Below are 18,792 nucleotides of genomic sequence, written 5' to 3'. Positions count from 1 at the left end.
ATATATAACATAGCACCCCTCCTAAACAGACTCCCAGTCCTGTTGTTCCCCAGTCTGTCACCTGTTATTATCTATAACACAGCACCCCTCCTAAACAGACTCCCAGCCCTGTTATTATCTATAACATAGCACTCCTCCTAAACAGACTCCCAGCCCTGTTATTATCTATAACATAGCACCCCTCCTAAACAGACTCCCAGCCCTGTTGTTATCTATAACATAGCACCCCTCCTAAACAGACTCCCAGCCCTGTTATTATCTATAACATAGCACCCCTCCTAAACAGACTCCCAGTCCTGTTGTTCCCCAGTTCTGTCACCTGTTATTATCTATAACATAGCACCCCTTCTAAACAGACTCCCAGCCCTGTTATTATCTATAACATAGCACCCCTCCTAAACAGACTCCCAGTCCTGTTGTTCCCCAGTTCTGTCACCTGTTATTATCTATAACATAGCACCCCTCCTAAACAGACTCCCAGCCCTGTTATTATCTATAACACAGCACTCCTCCTAAACAGACTCCCAGCCCTGTTATTATAACATAGCACCTCTCCTAAACAGACTCCCAGCCCTGTTATTATAACATAGCACCCCTCCTAAACAGACTCCCAGCCCTGTTATTATCTATAACATAGCACCCCTCCTAAACAGACTCCCAGTCCTGTTGTTCCCCAGTTCTGTCACCTGTTATTATCTATAACATAGCACCCCTCCTAAACAGACTCCCAGCCCTGTTATTATCTATAACATAGCACCCCTCCTAAACAGACTCCCAGCCCTGTTATTATCTATAACATAGCACTCCTCCTAAACAGACTCCCAGCCCTGTTATTATAACATAGCACCTCTCCTAAACAGACTCCCAGCCCTGTTATTATAACATAGCACCCCTCCTAAACAGACTCCCAGCCCTGTTATTATCTATAACATAGCACCCCTCCTAAACAGACTCCCAGTCCTGTTGTTCCCCAGTCTGTCACCTGTTATTATCTATAACATAGCACCCCTCCTAAACAGACTCCCAGCCCTGTTATTATCTATAACATAGCACCCCTCCTAAACAGACTCCCAGTCCTGTTGTTCCCCAGTCTGTCACCTGTTATTATCTATAACATAGCACCCCTCCTAAACAGACTCCCAGCCCTGTTATTATCTATAACATAGCACCCCTCCTAAACAGACTCCCAGCCCTGTTATTATCTATAACATAGCACTCCTCCTAAACAGACTCCCAGCCCTGTTATTATAACATAGCACCCCTCCTAAACAGACTCCCAGCCCTGTTATTATCTATAACATAGCACCCCTCCTAAACAGACTCCCAGCCCTGTTGTTCCCCAGTCTGTCACCTGTTATTATCTATAACACAGCACCCCTCCTAAACAGACTCCCAGCCCTGTTATTATCTATAACATAGCACCCCTCCTAAACAGACTCCCAGCCCTGTTGTTCCCCAGTCTGTCACCTGTTATTATCTATAACACAGCACTCCTCCTAAACAGACTCCCAGCCCTGTTATTATCTATAACATAGCACCGCTCCTAAACAGACTCCCAGCCCTGTTATTATCTATAACATAGCACCCCTCCTAAACAGACTCCCAGCCCTGTTATTATCTATAACATAGCACCGCTCCTAAACAGACTCCCAGCCCTGTTATTATCTATAACATAGCACCCCTCCTAAACAGACTCCCAGCCCTGTTGTTCCCCAGTCTGTCACCTGTTATTATCTATAACACAGCACCCCTCCTAAACAGACTCCCAGCCCTGTTATTATCTATAACATAGCACCCCTCCTAAACAGACTCCCAGCCCTGTTGTTCCCCAGTCTGTCACCTGTTATTATCTATAACACAGCACTCCTCCTAAACAGACTCCCAGCCCTGTTATTATCTATAACATAGCACCTCTCCTAAACAGACTCCCAGCCCTGTTATTATCTATAACATAGCACCCCTCCTAAACAGACTCCCAGCCCTGTTGTTATCTATAACATAGCACCCCTCCTAAACAGACTCCCAGCCCTGTTATTATCTATAACATAGCACCGCTCCTAAACAGACTCCCAGCCCTGTTATTATCTATAACATAGCACCCCTCCTAAACAGACTCCCAGCCCTGTTATTATCTATAACATAGCACCGCTCCTAAACAGACTCCCAGCCCTGTTATTATCTATAACATAGCACCCCTCCTAAACAGACTCCCAGTCCTGTTGTTCCCCAGTTCTGTCACCTGTTTCTTCTGTCTCATGATCTCTAGTTTCTGGGCCAGCTGGATCTGTCTCTGTCTCTCCGCCTCCTCGGCAGCACGACGCAGCTTCTCTCTGTGCTCGTCTCGTAGGGCGTTCAGGGCGGCTCTCGCATCACGCACCTGGGCCAGCTTGTCCTGCAGACCCTCGTAGTACACTGGCAGACAGACATGGAGATGTTTAGTTAGACAGTGGTTAAACTGTACAGGACCAAGACAACAAACATGGTAAACCAACAAGCAGACAGACATGCTCACGGTTTGAGCAAGAGTGAGGCCGGGATTGAATCCAATCCCAGATTTGGACAATATGCCATTGATAGGATATTCCTGATTGAGACATATTGTTTACAGTGAATGTGGTCTCCACACACATGGGAACGTAGTGTTTAAAACATACATTGCAGACAAAGCGCGATCAGATTGAATCCCGGCTTCAGAGAATCTCTCTTACATAAACAAACACTGAAACAAAGTCACACACACACACACAGAACCACCCCCCCCACACACACACACACACAGAACCACCCCCCACACACACACACTCAGAACCACCCCCCACACACACACACACACACAGAACCACCCCCCCCACACACACACAGAACCACCCCCCACACACACACACTCAGAACCACCCCCCACACACACACACACACACACACTCAGAACCACCCCCCCCACACACACACTCAGAACCACCCCCCACACACACACACTCAGAAACACCCCCCACACACACACACTCAGAACCACCCCCCCACACACACACACTCAGAACCACCCCCCCACACACACACACTCAGAACCACCCCCCCACACACACACTCAGAACCACCCCCCTACACACACACTCAGAACCACCCCCCCACACACACAGAACCACCCCCCCCACACACACACAGAACCACCCCCCCCCCACACACACAGAACCACCCCCCCCAGACACACACAGAACCACCCCCCCCACACACAGAACCACCCCCCCCCACACACACTCAGAACCACCCCCCACACACACACACACTCAGAACCATCAGAACCATCCCCCCACACACACTCAGAACCATCAGAACCATCCCCCCACACACACTCAGAACCATCCCCCCACACACACTCAGAACCCCCCCCCCCACACACACACAGAACCACCCCCCCCACACACAGAACCACCCCACACACACACACAGAACCACCCCCCACACACACACACACACTCAGAACCATCAGAACCATCCCCCCACACACACGCAGAACCATCCCCCCACACACACTCAGATCCATCCCCCCACACACACTCAGATCCATCCCCCCACACACACTCAGAACCAAATCTCCCCATAACTCACGTCTCTTCTCGTCCAGCTGATTGAGGATGTCCAGTAGCTGGGGGTGCATGGTGTTGATGGACTGGAAGAGGGAGAGCACGGCGCTGTCGTTGGTGATGCTGCGACCACGCATGTGGTTACTCTTCATACGGTTCAGGAAGGTGGTGACCGCGTTCTGCAGAGCCTTCAGGAACGCATCGTGGTTCTCCTCCGACTCACCGTTCTGATACTGCTGCTGGGGGTGGGGAAGAAGAGAGGAGAGAGGAGAAAGGGAGGAAGAGGAGAGGAGAAAGGGAGGAAGAGGAGAGGAGAAAGGGAGGAAGAGGAGAGGAGAAAGGGAGGAAGAGGAGAGGCGAAAGGGAGGAAGAGGAGAGGAGAAAGGGAGGAAGAGGAGAGGAGAAAGGGAGGAAGAGGAGAGGAGAAAGGGAGGAAGAGGAGAGGAGAAAGGGAGGAAGAGGAGAGGAGAAAGGGAGGAAGAGGAGAGGAGAAAGGGAGGAAGAGGAGAGGAGAAAGGGAGGAAGAGGAGAGGAGAAAACGAGGAAGAGGAGAGGAGAAAGGGAGGAAGAGGAGAGGAGAAAGCGAGGAAGAGGAGAGGAGAAAGGGAGGAAGAGGAGAGGAGAAAGGAAAGACGGGGGGAAGAGAAAGGAGAGGAGGGAAAGTCAATCAGCAGGAACAAACAGCTAATGACAAAGAGCATGTAGTCATTTCCAATATAAATCTATTTCTCTGCTGCTATGTATGAATATTCACCTGAACAACTAAGAACATCCGTTTGTCTTCCATCTCCCATAACACAGCAGTGTACAACTCACCTCCACTATGTTGACTGGAGGCGGGGCCATCACGACTTGTGCTGGTAGTGGTGCGACCGTTTCCACTGGCTGGGGCTGGCTGATTGGCAGGGGCTCAGTAGCCAATGGTACGGGGGCAGGGGCAGACGGGGTGGGACTCTTGCGTGCCTCTTCCTGTTTCTTCTCCCAGTACGTTCTGTTCAGGTAGCGAGCCAGCTGGAGAGAAGACCATTGTAGTTCAGGAATGTCCTCTCAACCAAAACATGACTAGACATACTGACCCGGGACCAGTTTCCCAAACACATAAAGATTGTCTTTAGCAGCAAGATCATACATCCATAGGTGGGCAATGGACAACCAGTGATCTAGTAATCACCTTTATGTTTCTGGGAAACTCACCCCAGTATATAGTTCATTTACACTATAGTGCAGTCTGAGCTGTAAATGTAACCATATCAAATGAGACATAGGTTTAATTCTAGACAGCACAGAGACAGCTCAGAGACAGCACAGTAGACAGCACAGTAGACAGCACAGTAGACAGCACAGTAGACAGCACAGTAGACAGCACAGTAGACAGCTCAGTAGACAGCTCAGTAGACAGCTCAGTAGACAGCACAGAGACAGCACAGAGACAGCACAGAGACAGCTCAGAGACAGCTCAGAGACAGCTCAGTAGACAGCTCAGTAGACAGCTCAGTAGACAGCTCAGTAGACAGCTCAGAGACAGCTCAGAGACAGCTCAGAGACAGCTCAGAGACAGCTCAGAGACAGCTCAGTAGACAGCTCAGAGACAGCTCAGAGACAGCTCAGTAGACAGCTCAGTAGACAGCACAGTAGACAGCACAGAGACAGCTCAGAGACAGCTCAGAGACAGCTCAGAGACAGCTCAGAGACAGCTCAGTAGACAGCTCAGTAGACAGCTCAGTAGACAGCTCAGTAGACAGCTCAGAGACAGCTCAGTAGACAGCTCAGTAGACAGCTCAGTAGACAGCTCAGTAGACAGCTCAGGGACAGCTCAGTAGACAGCTCAGAGACAGCTCAGAGACAGCTCAGAGACAGCTCAGTAGACAGCTCAGAGACAGCTCAGAGACAGCTCAGAGACAGCTCAGGAGACAGCTCAGGGACAGCTCAAGAGTGTCAGAGTTGACATGTGTCTTACCTCAGGGTCGACATCTTCAGCTGAGGGAGCAGAGGAGTTCTGTGGAGAACACACACATTATACATCACAACAGAGCCCATACATGGTTAAGTCCCGGCATAGTAATTACAGGTATATGGGCCCCCTGCACAGTAATTACAGGTATATGGGCCCCCTGCACAGTAATTACAGGTATATGGGCCCCCTGCACAGTAATTACAGGTGTATGGGCCCCCGGCATAGTAATTACAGGTGCATGGGCCCCCGGCATAGTAATTACAGGTGTATGGGCCCCCGGCATAGTAATTACAGGTGCATGGGCCCCCGGCATAGTAATTACAGGTGTATGGGCCCCCGGCATAGTAATTACAGGTGCATGGGCCCCCGGCATAGTAATTACAGGTGCATGGGCCCCCGGCATAGTAATTACAGGTGCATGGGCCCCCGGCATAGTAATTACAGGTGTATGGGCCCCCGGAATAGTAATTACAGGTGCATGGGCCCCCGGCATAGTAATTACAGGTGCATGGGCCCCCGGAATAGTAATTACAGGTGCATGGGCCCCCGGCATAGTAATTACAGGTGAATAGTGGTACTTGAATATACACGTTACCATAACAACACATACAGACAGAGTACATGTCTCCTTCACATCTTGACCAACTAGGTGGTTATTGTAAACACAGAGTACATCTATAGAGAGAGGATGGTGTGAACACAGAGTACATCTATAGAGAGAGAGAGAGAGAGGATGGTGTGAACACAGAGTACATCTATAGAGAGAGAGAGGATGGTGTGAACAGAGAGTACATCTATAGAGAGAGGATGGTGTGAACACAGAGTACATCTATAGAGAGAGAGAGGATGGTGTGAACACAGAGTACATCTATAGAGAGAGAGAGGATGGTGTGAACACAGAGTACATCTATAGAGAGAGAGAGGATGGTGTGAACACAGAGTACATCTATAGAGAGAGAGAGAGAGAGGATGGTGTTACCACAGAGTACATCTATAGAGAGAGAGAGAGAGGATGGTGTTACCACAGAGTACATCTATAGAGAGAGATAGAGGATGGTGTTACCACAGAGTACATCTATAGAGAGAGAGGATGGTGTGAACACAGAGTACATCTATAGAGAGAGAGAGAGGATGGTGTGAACACAGAGTACATCTATAGAGAGAGAGAGGATGGTGTGAACACAGAGTACATCTATAGAGAGAGAGGATGGTGTGAACAGAGTACATCTATAGAGAGAGAGATGATAGTGTGAACACAGAGTACATCTATAGAGAGAGAGGATGGTGTTACCACAGAGTACATCTATAGAGAGAGAGAGGATGGTGTGAACACAGAGTACATCTATAGAGAGAGAGAGAGGATGGTGTGAACACAGAGTACATCTATAGAGAGAGAGAGAGAGGATGGTGTTACCACAGAGTACATCTATAGAGAGAGAGAGAGGATGGTGTGAACACAGAGTACATCTATAGAGAGAGAGAGGATGGTGTGAACACAGAGTACATCTATAGAGAGAGAGAGAGAGAGGATGGTGTTACCACAGAGTACATCTATAGAGAGAGAGAGGATGGTGTGAACACAGAGTACATCTATAGAGAGAGGATGGTGTGAACACAGAGTACATCTATAGAGAGAGAGAGGATGGTGTGAACAGAGTACATCTATAGAGAGAGAGAGAGGATGGTGTGAACACAGAGTACATCTATAGAGAGAGAGAGAGAGAGAGGATGGTGTGAACACAGAGTACATCTATAGAGAGAGAGAGGATGGTGTGAACAGAGTACATCTATAGAGAGAGAGGATGGTGTTACCACAGAGTACATCTATAGAGAGAGAGAGGATAGTGTGAACACAGAGTACATCTATAGAGAGAGAGGATGGTGTTACCACAGAGTACATCTATAGAGAGAGAGGATGGTGTGAACACAGAGTACATCTATAGAGAGAGGATGGTGTGAACACAGAGTACATCTATAGAGAGAGAGAGAGGATGGTGTGAACACAGAGTACATCTATATAGAGGATGGTGTGAACACAGAGTACATCTATAGAGAGAGAGGATGGTGTGAACACAGAGTACATCTATAGAGAGAGAGAGGGTGGTGTGAACAGAGTACATCTATAGAGAGAGAGAGAGGATGGTGTGAACACAGAGTACATCTATATAGAGAGAGAGAGGATAGTGTGAACACAGAGTACATCTATATAGAGGATGGTGTGAACACAGAGTACATCTATAGAGAGAGAGGATGGTGTGAACACAGAGTACTTCTATAGAGAGAGAGGATTGAGGGATTGGATGAGAGTAAGTCTTACCACAGGAGAGGAGTAGAGTGAGTTGACGGGCGGGGCTGAGGAGGTGACTGGGGCGGGGTCAGCTTTGGGGTAGACCCCGTACGAGTTCTTCTGTCTCTGTAGACACACAACATGTATCAGTGTCTTTCCATTCCTACTGTGGAGCTACAGTCCCATGATTTATATATAGCACTACCCACCATCCTCTCCTTCTCCTCAGCCTCGCTCTGTGATAGGGCGATGGCCAGCTGAAGCTCCTCCTCCTCCTGCAGGGCCGCCTCGTCCCGTTTGGGCGGCACCTGGTGAGACAGGGAAGAGAGATGAAACTCACAGGGGAGGGAGGCCCGGAGGGGAGCGGGCCGGGGAGGAACAGGAAGGCCCACACGGGGAAGGGCCAGGGAGGAGAGAGGACCAGGGAGGCCCCCGGGGAAAGGACCAGGGAGGAGAGAGGACCAGGGAGGCCCCCAGGGGAAAGGACCAGGGAGGAGAGAGGACCAGGGAGGAGAGAGGACCAGGGAGGCCCCCAGGGGAAAGGACCAGGGAGGAGAGAGGACCAGGGAGGCCCCCAGGGGAAAGGACCAGGGAGGCCCCCAGGGGAAAGGACCAGGGAGGAGAGAGGACCAGGGAGGAGAGAGGACCAGGGAGGAGAGAGGACCAGGGAGGGGAAGGTTAGAGGAGAAACACCAGGGAAGGGAAGGTTAGAGGAGAAACACCAGGGAAGGTAAGCAGGGTGGGCATTGGGTAATAAGCCAATGGCTGCGTTCCAGGTGGTCTTCAATGCAGTTGTGCTTCACTTCTCAGAATATAACTTTCTATCATATTGTTGCAGTTCCAGGATTGATGGTTAACTTGAAAACAGTCCGACAGACGTTGTGAGATCTGATCATCAGAGGGAAGGGAACACTGCTGCCGCCTCGCTCTCCAACCAAGGGGCATGAATTGAGGAGCAGCCTCACTGCAAACACAGACAACCTGGAACCCCACCGCGGTCAAGGAGGCGGGGAGAGTTAGGACAAAGACAAACGGGAGACAGTAGGAGGGCCTGATAAGAATCTAATAACAAAGACTTGTTTTCTGTGTGTTCGAGGGGGGAGGGAGATGATTGGTGATCATTGGGAATCATTTTACCACGTCAAACTACACCCCCCCCCCCCCCCCCCAAAAAGGCTCATCGAACTACAACTCCCATGTTGTAGTTTATGGCATGTTAAACTGATCCCCATACATTGTCTCTATTGGGGGAGGATGAGACTGTCTGGGTCTGCACTTGAAATGAAACCCTACTCCCTATGTAGTGCACTACCATAGAGCTCTGGTGGTCACAGCCCAAAGTAGTGCACTACCATAGAGCTCTGGTGGTCACAGCCCAAAGTAGTGCACTACCATAGAGCTCTGGTGGTCACAGCCCAAAGTAGTGCACTACCATAGAGCTCTGGTGGTCACAGCCCAAAGTAGTGCACTACCATAGAGCTCTGGTGGTCACAGCTCAAAGTAGTGCACTATGTAGGGGATAGGGTGCCATAGAGCTCTGGTGGTCACAGCCCAAAGTAGTGCACTACCATAGAGCTCTGGAGGTCACAGCCCAAAGTAGTGCACTATGTAGGGAATAGGGGTGCCATTTGGGACGTAGACACCTTGACCCTGGCTATCACCAACAGGGGGGGGTCGTCTCTCAGGCCATACATTCACTTACTGTTTCCTGGACCACTACCTGAGACTGCTGGGACAGGGGGCTGGTCAGGTACTCTGGGGGCAGCTCTGCCGGGCCTGGGGCCACGGACGTGGATGTCCCGACCGGTTTACCCCCTTCAGCTTTCCTAGGCGGGGGAGAGAGGGAAGGGTGGCTGGTGAGGAGAGGGGTCAGAAGGGAGGTCAGGGGTCAGACACACAACTTGGTGAGTCAGAGGTTGTTGGACATGGACAATAAACTGGATGGAAACAGGAAACCGACTGGGAACTGAGCAGCAGAATGGTATTTACAGTAGAAGATCACAAGTATCCATACAGATCATTCGTTAACTGTACCAACCCACCACATGAAATTATACCACTAGAACAACAACTTCTACAGGCTGATGAAATGCTCTATGAAGGCTGAAGTGGGGCATTTTAAATATACAGGCTGATGAAATGGAATTGAGGGTGGTTTTGACTGAGCCTCTCTCTCTTTCTCTCTAGCCAGGTAACATATTCTCTCTCACACTCTCGGTGACTCACTAACACTCTCGGTGACTCACTAACACTCTGGGTGACTCACTAACACTCTGGGTGACTCACTAACACTCTGGGTGACTCACTAACACTCTCGGTAACTCACTAACACTCTCGGTGACTCACTAACACTCTCGGTAACTCACTAACACTCTCGGTAACTCACTAACACTCTCGGTGACTCACTAACACTCTCGGTGACTCACTAACACTCTCGGTGACTCACTAACACTCTCGGTAACTCACTAACACTCTCGGTAACTCACTAACACTCTCGGTAACTCACTAACACTCTCGGTAACAACTCACTTGTTGAGCAGCTCGTGGCAGGGCTCACACACACGCACTTCCTTCTCGATGCCAAACTTGGGGATGGTGGAGTACTTGGAGGAACACTTCCCACAGAAGATCTGACCACAGGCTCTACAGTGGTGCTGCAACAGGAGGGAGAGAATGTCAGACAGACAGAAGATCTGACCACAGGCTCTACAGTGGTGCTGCAACAGGAGGGAGAGAATGTCAGACAGACAGAAGATCTGACCACAGGCTCTACAGTGGTGCTGCAACAGGAGGGAGAGAATGTCAGACAGACAGAAGATCTGACCACAGGCTCTACAGTGGTGCTGCCAGTCCGTCCGTCATTCCGTCCGTCCGTCATTCCGTCCTCCCCTCCCGCCAGTCCGTCCTCCCCTCCCTCCAGTCCGTCCTCCCCTCCCTCCCTCCAGTCCGTCCTCCCCTCCCTCCCTCCAGTCCGTCCTCCCCTCCCTCCCTCCAGTCCGTCCTCCCCTCCCTCCCTCCAGTCCGTCCTCCCCTCCCTCCCTCCAGTCCGTCCTCCCCTCCCTCCCTCCAGTCCGTCCTCCCCTCCCTCCCTCCAGTCCGTCCTCCCTCCCTCCCTCCAGTCCGTCCTCCCTCCCTCCCTCCCTCCAGTCCGTCCTCCCTCCCTCCAGTCCGTCCTCCCTCCAGTCCGTCCGTCCTCCCCTCCCTCCAGTCCGTCCTCCCCTCCCTCCCTCCAGTCCGTCCTCCCCTCCCTCCCTCCAGTCCGTCCTCCCCTCCCTCCCTCCAGTCCGTCCTCCCCTCCCTCCCTCCAGTCCGTCCTCCCTTCCTCCCTCCCTCCAGTCCGTCCTCCCTTCCTCCCTCCCTCCAGTCCGTCCTCCCTCCCTCCCTCCAGTCCGTCCTCCCTCCCTCCCTCCCTCCCTCCCTCCAGTCCGTCCTCCCTCCCTCCCTCCCTCCCTCCAGTCCGTCCTCCCTCCCTCCCTCCAGTCCGTCCTCCCTCCAGTCCGTCCTCCTCCCCTCCCTCCAGTCCGTCCTCCCTCCCTCCCTCCAGTCCTCCCCCCCTCCCTCCAGTCCGTCCTCCCCCCTCCCTCCAGTCCGTCCTCCCCCCTCCCTCCAGTCCGTCCTCCCCCCTCCCTCCAGTCCGTCCTCCCCCCCTCCCTCCAGTCCGTCCTCCCCCCCTCCCTCCAGTCCGTCCTCCCCCCCTCCCTCCAGTCCGTCCTCCCCCCCTCCCTCCAGTCCGTCCCCCCCCCCCTCCCTCCAGTCCGTCCTCCCCCCCTCCCTCCAGTCCGTCCTCCCCCCCTCCCTCCAGTCCGTCCTCCCCCCCTCCCTCCAGTCCGTCCCCCCCCCCTCCCTCCAGTCCGTCCTCCCCCCCTCCCTCCAGTCCGTCCTCCCCCCCTCCCTCCAGTCCGTCCTCCCCCCCTCCCTCCCGCCAGTCCGTCCTCCCTCCAGTCCGTCCGTCCTCCCCTCCCTCCAGTCCGTCCTCCCCTCCCTCCCTCCAGTCCGTCCTCCCCTCCCTCCCGCCAGTCCGTCCTCCCCTCCCTCCCGCCAGTCCGTCCTCCCCTCCCTCCCGCCAGTCCGTCCTCCCCTCCCTCCCTCCCGCCAGTCCGTCCTCCCCTCCCTCCCTCCCGCCAGTCCGTCCTCCCCTCCCTCCCTCCCGCCAGTCCGTCCTCCCCTCCCTCCCTCCCGCCAGTCCGTCCTCCCCTCCCTCCCTCCCGCCAGTCCGTCCTCCCTCCCGCCAGTCAGCCATTCCGCCAGTCAGCCATGTTACCTTACCTTTCTAGTCATCACTCCAAACTGAACCCGGCAGCGATGACACTCCTCCGCATCCACCCAATCTGGAGCCTGAACACACAGAGAGAGAGAGAGACATTAGAGGTCCTCCTAACAAGCTGAGAACATTCAGTAGTGAGGATGTATCGAACCAGAACAACATCAGTGAGAGGAAGACTCTTACTCTCTCTGCAGCAAACATGGCGTCACTCTCCTTGAACTCTGGAAACACGTGACCTGGAACAACAGGAGATACAAGATGTCCAACAATACAGGATAAAGCTTTTTTAATACAAGATCAATATTTACTGTGACTCTGTTCTGTTTTACTGTGTGTTAGTGACTGTGTGTCTGAATCCCAGATCATAGCCAAACTCCAGACCCTATGGAAAACCTGAGGACACCTGAGAGGAAGGGATGACAGCTGCCACTGTGCTTCTTCCACCGAGCCAATCTTCTCAGGTCTTCAGGAGTGTCTAGGGGGCTAGGGGCTGATCTGGGATCTGACTTACCCTCCACCTTCATGATCTGGTACGTGTCCTGAACCACCTTGTATTTGGGCTCGTTGCGGAAGGCGTGGGCCCAGGCCTGGATCAGGTAAAGGATCTTATTCCTCACGTTGGGCTCCGTCTGTTACAAGGGGCAATACATCACCACTCATTGAGTCACAGATACAATGTAGTACATCACCACTCACTGAGTCACAGATACAATGTAGTACATCACCACTCACTGAGTTACAGTCACAGATACACTGTAACACATCACCACTCACTGAGTTACAGTCACAGATACACTGTAGTACATCACCACTCACTGAGTCACAGATACACTGTAGTACATCACCACTCACTGAGTTACAGTCACAGATACACTGTAGTACATCACCACTCACTGAGTTAGTCACAGATACACTGTAACACATCACCACTCACTGAGTTACAGTCACAGATACACTGTAGTACATCACCACTCACTGAGTTACAGTCACAGATACACTGTAACACATCACCACTCACTGAGTTACAGTCACAGATACACTGTAGTACATCACCACTCACTGAGTTACAGATACACTGTAGTACATCACCACTCACTGAGTTACAGTCACAGATACACTGTAGTACATCACCACTCACTGAGTCAGTCACAGATGCACTGTAGTACATCACCACTCACTGAGTTACAGTCACAGATACACTGTAGTACATCACCACTCACTGAGTTACAGTCACAGATACACTGTAGTACATCACCACTCACTGAGTCACAGTCACACTGTAGTACATCACCACTCACTGAGTTACAGTCACATATACACTGTAGTACATCACCACTCACTGAGTTACAGTCACAGATGCACTGTAGTACATCACCACTCACTGAGTTACAGTCACAGATACACTGTAGTACATCACCACTCACTGAGTTACAGTCACAGATGCACTGTAGTACATCACCACTCACTGAGTTACAGTCACAGATACACTGTAGTACATCACCACTCACTGAGTCACAGATACACTGTAGTACATCACCACTCACTGAGTCACAGTCACAGATACACTGTAGTACATAACCACTCACTGAGTTACAGTCACAGATACACTGTAGTACATCACCACTCACTGAGTCACAGATACACTGTAGTACATCACCACTCACTGAGTTACAGTCACAGATACACTGTAGTACATCACCACTCACTGAGTCACAGATACACTGTAGTACATCACCACTCACTGAGTTACAGTCACAGATACACTGTAACACATCACCACTCACTGAGTCACAGATACACTGTAACACATCACCACTCACTGAGTTACAGATACACTGTAACACATCACCACTCACTGAGTTACAGATACACTGTAACACATCACCACTCACTGAGTTACAGTCACAGATACACTGTAGTACATCACCACTCACTGAGTTACAGTCACAGATACACTGTAGTACATCACCACTCACTGAGTTACAGTCACAGATACACTGTAGTACATCACCACTCACTGAGTTACAGATACACTGTAACACATCACCACTCACTGAGTTACAGATACACTGTAACACATCACCACTCACTGAGTTACAGATACACTGTAACACATCACCACTCACTGAGTTACAGTTACACTGTAGTACATCACCACTCACTGAGTCACAGATACACTGTAGTACATCACCACTCACTGAGTTACAGTCACAGATACAATGTAGTACATCACCACTCACTGAGTCACAGATACACTGTAGTACATCACCACTCACTGAGTTACAGATACACTGTAGTACATCACCACTCACTGAGTCACAGATACACTGTAGTACATCACCACTCACTGAGTTACAGTCACAGATACACTGTAGTACATCACCACTCACTGAGTTACAGTCACAGATACACTGTAACACATCACCACTCACTGAGTTACAGTCACAGATACACTGTAGTACATCACCACTCACTGAGTTACAGATACACTGTAGTACATCACCACTCACTGAGTTAGATACACTGTAGTACATCACCACTCACTGAGTTACATTCACAGATACACTGTAGTACATCACCACTCACTGAGTTACAGTCACAGATACACTGTAGTACATCACCACTCACTGAGTTACAGTCACAGATACACTGTAGTACATCACCACTCACTGAGTTAGTCAGATACACTGTAGTACATCACCACTCACTGAGTTAGTCACAGATACACTGTAGTACATCACCACTCACTGAGTTAGTCACAGATACACTGTAGTACATCACCACTCACTGAGTTAGTCACAGATACACTGTAGTACATCACCACTCACTGAGTTAGTCACAGATACACTGTAGTACATCACCACTCACTGAGTTAGTCACAGATACACTGTAGTACATCACCACTCACTGAGTTACAGTCACAGATACACTGTAGTACATCACCACTCACTGAGTTAGTCACAGATACACTGTAGTACATCACCACTCACTGAGTTACAGTCACAGATACACTGTAGTACATAACCACTCACTGAGTTACAGTCACAGATACACTGTAGTACATCACCACTCACTGAGTTACAGATACACTGTAGTACATCACCACTCACTGAGTTACAGTCACAGATACACTGTAGTACATCACCACTCACTGAGTTACAGTCACAGATACACTGTAGTACATCACCACTCACTGAGTTACAGATACACTGTAGTACATCACCACTCACTGAGTTACAGTCACAGATGCACTGTAGTACATCACCACTCACTGAGTTACAGTCACAGATACAATGTAGTACATCACCACTCACTGAGTCACAGATACACTGTAGTACATCACCACTCACTGAGTTACAGATACACTGTAGTACATCACCACTCACTGAGTCACAGATACACTGTAGTACATCACCACTCACTGAGTTACAGTCACAGATACACTGTAGTACATCACCACTCACTGAGTCACAGATACACTGTAGTACATCACCACTCACTGAGTTACAGTCACAGATACACTGTAGTACATCACCACTCACTGAGTTACAGTCACAGATACACTGTAACACATCACCACTCACTGAGTTACAGTCACAGATACACTGTAGTACATCACCACTCACTGAGTTACAGATACACTGTAGTACATCACCACTCACTGAGTTAGATACACTGTAGTACATCACCACTCACTGAGTTACAGTCACAGATACACTGTAGTACATCACCACTCACTGAGTTACAGTCACAGATACACTGTAGTACATCACCACTCACTGAGTTACAGTCACAGATACACTGTAGTACATCACCACTCACTGAGTTAGTCAGATACACTGTAGTACATCACCACTCACTGAGTTACAGATACACTGTAGTACATCACCACTCACTGAGTTACAGATACACTGTAGTACATCACCACTCACTGAGTTAGTCACAGATACACTGTAGTACATCACCACTCACTGAGTTAGTCACAGATACACTGTAGTACATCACCACTCACTGAGTTAGTCACAGATACACTGTAGTACATCACCACTCACTGAGTTACAGTCACAGATACACTGTAGTACATCACCACTCACTGAGTTAGTCACAGATACACTGTAGTACATCACCACTCACTGAGTTACAGTCACAGATACACTGTAGTACATAACCACTCACTGAGTTACAGTCACAGATACACTGTAGTACATCACCACTCACTGAGTTACAGATACACTGTAGTACATCACCACTCACTGAGTTACAGTCACAGATACACTGTAGTACATCACCACTCACTGAGTTACAGTCACAGATACACTGTAGTACATCACCACTCACTGAGTTACAGATACACTGTAGTACATCACCACTCACTGAGTTACAGTCACAGATGCACTGTAGTACATCACCACTCACTGAGTTACAGTCACAGATACACTGTAGTACATCACCACTCACTGAGTTACAGTCACAGATGCACTGTAGTACATCACCACTCACTGAGTTACAGTCACAGATACACTGTAGTACATCACCACTCACTGAGTCACAGATACACTGTAGTACATCACCACTCACTGAGTCACAGTCACAGATACACTGTAGTACATAACCACTCACTGAGTTACAGTCACAGATACACTGTAGTACATCACCACTCACTGAGTCACAGATACACTGTAGTACATCACCACTCACTGAGTCACAGATACACTGTAGTACATCACCACTCACTGAGTCACAGATACACTGTAGTACATCACCACTCACTGAGTTACAGTCACAGATACACTGTAACACATCACCACTCACTGAGTCACAGATACACTGTAACACATCACCACTCACTGAGTTACAGATACACTGTAACACATCACCACTCACTGAGTTACAGATACACTGTAACACATCACCACTCACTGAGTTACAGTCACAGATACACTGTAGTACATCACCACTCACTGAGTTACAGTCACACTGTAGTACATCACCACTCACTGAGTTAGTCACAGATACACTGTAGTACATCACCACTCACTGAGTTACAGTCACAGATACACTGTAGTACATCACCACTCACTGAGTTACAGTCACAGATACACTGTAGTACATCACCACTCACTGAGTTACAGATACACTGTAACACATCACCACTCACTGAGTTACAGATACACTGTAACACATCACCACTCACTGAGTTACAGTTACACTGTAGTACATCACCACTCACTGAGTTAGTCACAGATACACTGTAGTACATCACCACTCACTGAGTTACAGTCACAGATACACTGTAGTACATCACCACTCACTGAGTCACAGATACACTGTAGTACATCACCACTCACTGAGTTACAGTCACAGATACACTGTAGTACATCACCACTCACTGAGTCACAGATACACTGTAGTACATCACCACTCACTGAGTTACAGTCACAGATACACTGTAGTACATCACCACTCACTGAGTTACAGATACACTGTAGTACATCACCACTCACTGAGTTACAGTCACAGATACACTGTAGTACATCACCACTCACTGAGTTACAGTCACAGATACACTGTAGTACATCACCACTCACTGAGTTACAGATACACTGTAGTACATCACCACTCACTGAGTTACAGTCACAGATGCACTGTAGTACATCACCACTCACTGAGTTACAGTCACAGATACACTGTAGTACATCACCACTCACTGAGTTACAGTCACAGATGCACTGTAGTACATCACCACTCACTGAGTTACAGTCACAGATACACTGTAGTACATCACCACTCACTGAGTCACAGATACACTGTAGTACATCACCACTCACTGAGTCACAGTCACAGATACACTGTAGTACATAACCACTCACTGAGTTACAGTCACAGATACACTGTAGTACATCACCACTCACTGAGTCACAGTCACAGATACACTGTAGTACATCACCACTCACTGAGTCACAGATACACTGTAGTACATCACCACTTACTGAGTCACAGATACACTGTAGTACATCACCACTCACTGAGTTACAGTCACAGATACACTGTAGTACATCACCACTCACTGAGTCACAGATACACTGTAGTACATCACCACTCACTGAGTCACAGATACACTGTAACACATCACCACTCACTGAGTTACAGATACACTGTAACACATCACCACTCACTGAGTTACAGATACACTGTAACACATCACCACTCACTGAGTTACAGTCACAGATACACTGTAGTACATCACCACTCACTGAGTTACAGATACACTGTAGTACATCACCACTCACTGAGTTACAGTCACAGATACACTGTAACACATCACCACTCACTGAGTCACAGATACACTGTAACACATCACCACTCACTGAGTTACAGATACACTGTAACACATCACCACTCACTGAGTTACAGTCACAGATACACTGTAGTACATCACCACTCACTGAGTTACAGATACACTGTAGTACATCACCACTCACTGAGTTACAGTCACAGATACACTGTAGTACATCACCACTCACTGAGTTACAGTCACAGATACACTGTAGTACATCACCACTCACTGAGTTAGTCACAGATACACTGTAGTACATCACCACTCACTGAGTTACAGTCACAGATACACTGTAGTACATCACCACTCACTGAGTTACAGATACACTGTAACACATCACCACTCACTGAGTTACAGATACACTGTAAC

The 18,792-nt window shown here is 49.3% G+C and overlaps 1 protein-coding gene across 16 annotated transcripts in view; it reads right to left on the bottom strand.

Moving 5' to 3' along the window:
* The window catches only part of hgs (hepatocyte growth factor-regulated tyrosine kinase substrate), a 51,952-nt gene that overhangs the window by 23,863 nt on the left and 9,297 nt on the right, over nucleotides 1-18,792 (bottom strand). For 4 of the 16 annotated variants that reach the window (XM_090197642.1, XM_090197643.1, XM_090197655.1 and 1 more), the window contains exons 5-15: nucleotides 12,598-12,715; nucleotides 12,270-12,322; nucleotides 12,089-12,157; nucleotides 10,352-10,476; nucleotides 9,525-9,675; nucleotides 8,032-8,130; nucleotides 7,853-7,948; nucleotides 5,539-5,577; nucleotides 4,398-4,592; nucleotides 3,607-3,820; nucleotides 2,240-2,412 (exon numbers count right to left, since the gene is read on the bottom strand). In XM_090197642.1, the coding sequence (XP_090053768.1) occupies nucleotides 2,240-2,412; nucleotides 3,607-3,820; nucleotides 4,398-4,592; nucleotides 5,539-5,577; nucleotides 7,853-7,948; nucleotides 8,032-8,130; nucleotides 9,525-9,675; nucleotides 10,352-10,476; nucleotides 12,089-12,157; nucleotides 12,270-12,322; nucleotides 12,598-12,715 (1,332 nt within the window). The remainder of the gene's footprint in view (nucleotides 1-2,239; nucleotides 2,413-3,606; nucleotides 3,821-4,397; nucleotides 4,593-5,538; nucleotides 5,578-7,852; nucleotides 7,949-8,031; nucleotides 8,131-9,524; nucleotides 9,676-10,351; nucleotides 10,477-12,088; nucleotides 12,158-12,269; nucleotides 12,323-12,597; nucleotides 12,716-18,792) is intronic. The other 12 variants (XM_090197649.1, XM_090197650.1, XM_090197656.1 and 9 more) reach the window with 6 other exon arrangements.

This window comes from Oncorhynchus mykiss, chromosome 13, assembly GCF_057628025.1.
Source record: "Oncorhynchus mykiss isolate SJ-2025 chromosome 13, ASM5762802v1, whole genome shotgun sequence".
NCBI classification, from domain to species: Eukaryota; Metazoa; Chordata; class Actinopteri; order Salmoniformes; family Salmonidae; genus Oncorhynchus; species Oncorhynchus mykiss.
This window is presented reverse-complemented; position numbering and strand designations above follow the sequence as displayed.